This window comes from Chaetura pelagica, unplaced genomic scaffold (assembly GCF_000747805.2).
Source record: "Chaetura pelagica isolate M959 unplaced genomic scaffold, ChaPel_1.0 scaffold114, whole genome shotgun sequence".
In the NCBI taxonomy this organism is placed as follows: Eukaryota; Metazoa; Chordata; class Aves; order Apodiformes; family Apodidae; genus Chaetura; species Chaetura pelagica.
Genome location: NW_009952968.1, coordinates 167,236 through 168,378, shown reverse-complemented (window position 1 = coordinate 168,378; position 1,143 = coordinate 167,236). Strand labels below are relative to the sequence as shown.

At 59.8% G+C, this 1,143-nt stretch overlaps 1 protein-coding gene across 1 annotated transcript in view; it reads left to right on the top strand.

Moving 5' to 3' along the window:
• The first annotated feature begins 838 nt into the window (after window positions 1-838).
• The window catches only part of RBM5 (RNA binding motif protein 5), a 15,007-nt gene continuing 14,702 nt past the window's right edge, over window positions 839-1,143 (top strand). The window contains exon 1 of the mRNA XM_009995822.1: window positions 839-856. Within this exon, the coding sequence (XP_009994124.1) occupies window positions 839-856 (18 nt within the window). The remainder of the gene's footprint in view (window positions 857-1,143) is intronic.

Here is a 1,143-nt window from a genome sequence, read left to right as displayed (position 1 = left end):
CCCTGCTCCTCCCGCACCCTGCTCCTCCTGCACCCTGCCCGTCCCGCACCCTGCCCGTCCCGCCTGCCGGAGGGTCCCCGGAGCAGGGGTGACCCGGCCACCAGCTGCCTCTGCTGCCAGCCCCCCCCGCTCCCGCCTCTGTCGTGCTCAGGGATAGAGGAAACAGTCTTGAAAGGCTTAAACCCTGCATCATTCTGCACGTTAAATCTCTCTTCTTGGGTTCTTTCCAAACATGCAGGGCTGAGGATCAGGCAGGGAGGAGGATCAGGACCAGACGCTGGCATCTGAGGGTTTGCAGCAGTTGCTGCCTTCTCCTGCCTGCTAACTGCCTTGCTGTGAGAGGCACAGGTCCCGGGCAGGAACGGTGCAGGAGCTCGGGACATGGCAAGGATGATGCTGCTGCAGCCAGGGCATCGGTGCCTCTGTAGCTCCCGGGGTGACCTGCACCAGCCCGAGGCAGCACAGCTGAGGGGACAGTCCCGAGTCCTCCCGTGGGGGCAGAACAAGCGATTTAGTTTTACCCCCCGGCCAGAGAACTGCAACCCACAGAGGAGCTGGGCTGGGCAAGAAGCAAGGAGCAGCAGGAGACCAGGGTCTATCCCCCCACGAGCCACCTGCTGCCTGACCCAAAGGGTGAGGAAGGACTGGATGTAGGGCGGTGAGAACATGGGGAGCGGTGACCACAGGGGACAGCAGGGGGCTGGCAGCAAGCCTGGGGAAGGCTCTGTTTTCTTTAGGTCTTCTTTGCTTCTTCGTGCCTGGATCCAAAGGTAAAAAGGCCCTTCCACGGGCCCACCACTGTATCCAGAGGTTACCCACTTCCATAGCTGGTGGCTCGATGTCCCAGTGGAAACCAGTAACGAGTGGAGTCTTTCAGGCATCCATACTGGGACTAGTGGTATGAATATCTTGCTCTGCAGAGGCGTTGCTCTTGCCTTTCAATATATAAAGAGGTCTTGTGAGAGATGGAGGCTTTTACCACGGCATCCGGCAGGTGCCACGGTTTTAACCAGAAACAACACAGGTTTAAATTGGAGGAGGAAGGAACGTTCGCACTGAGGCTGCTGAGGCACCGGCACCAGCCCGGGGAAGCTGCGGGTGCCCCACACTGGAGGAGCTCACAAGTTGGACGGGGCTTTGAGC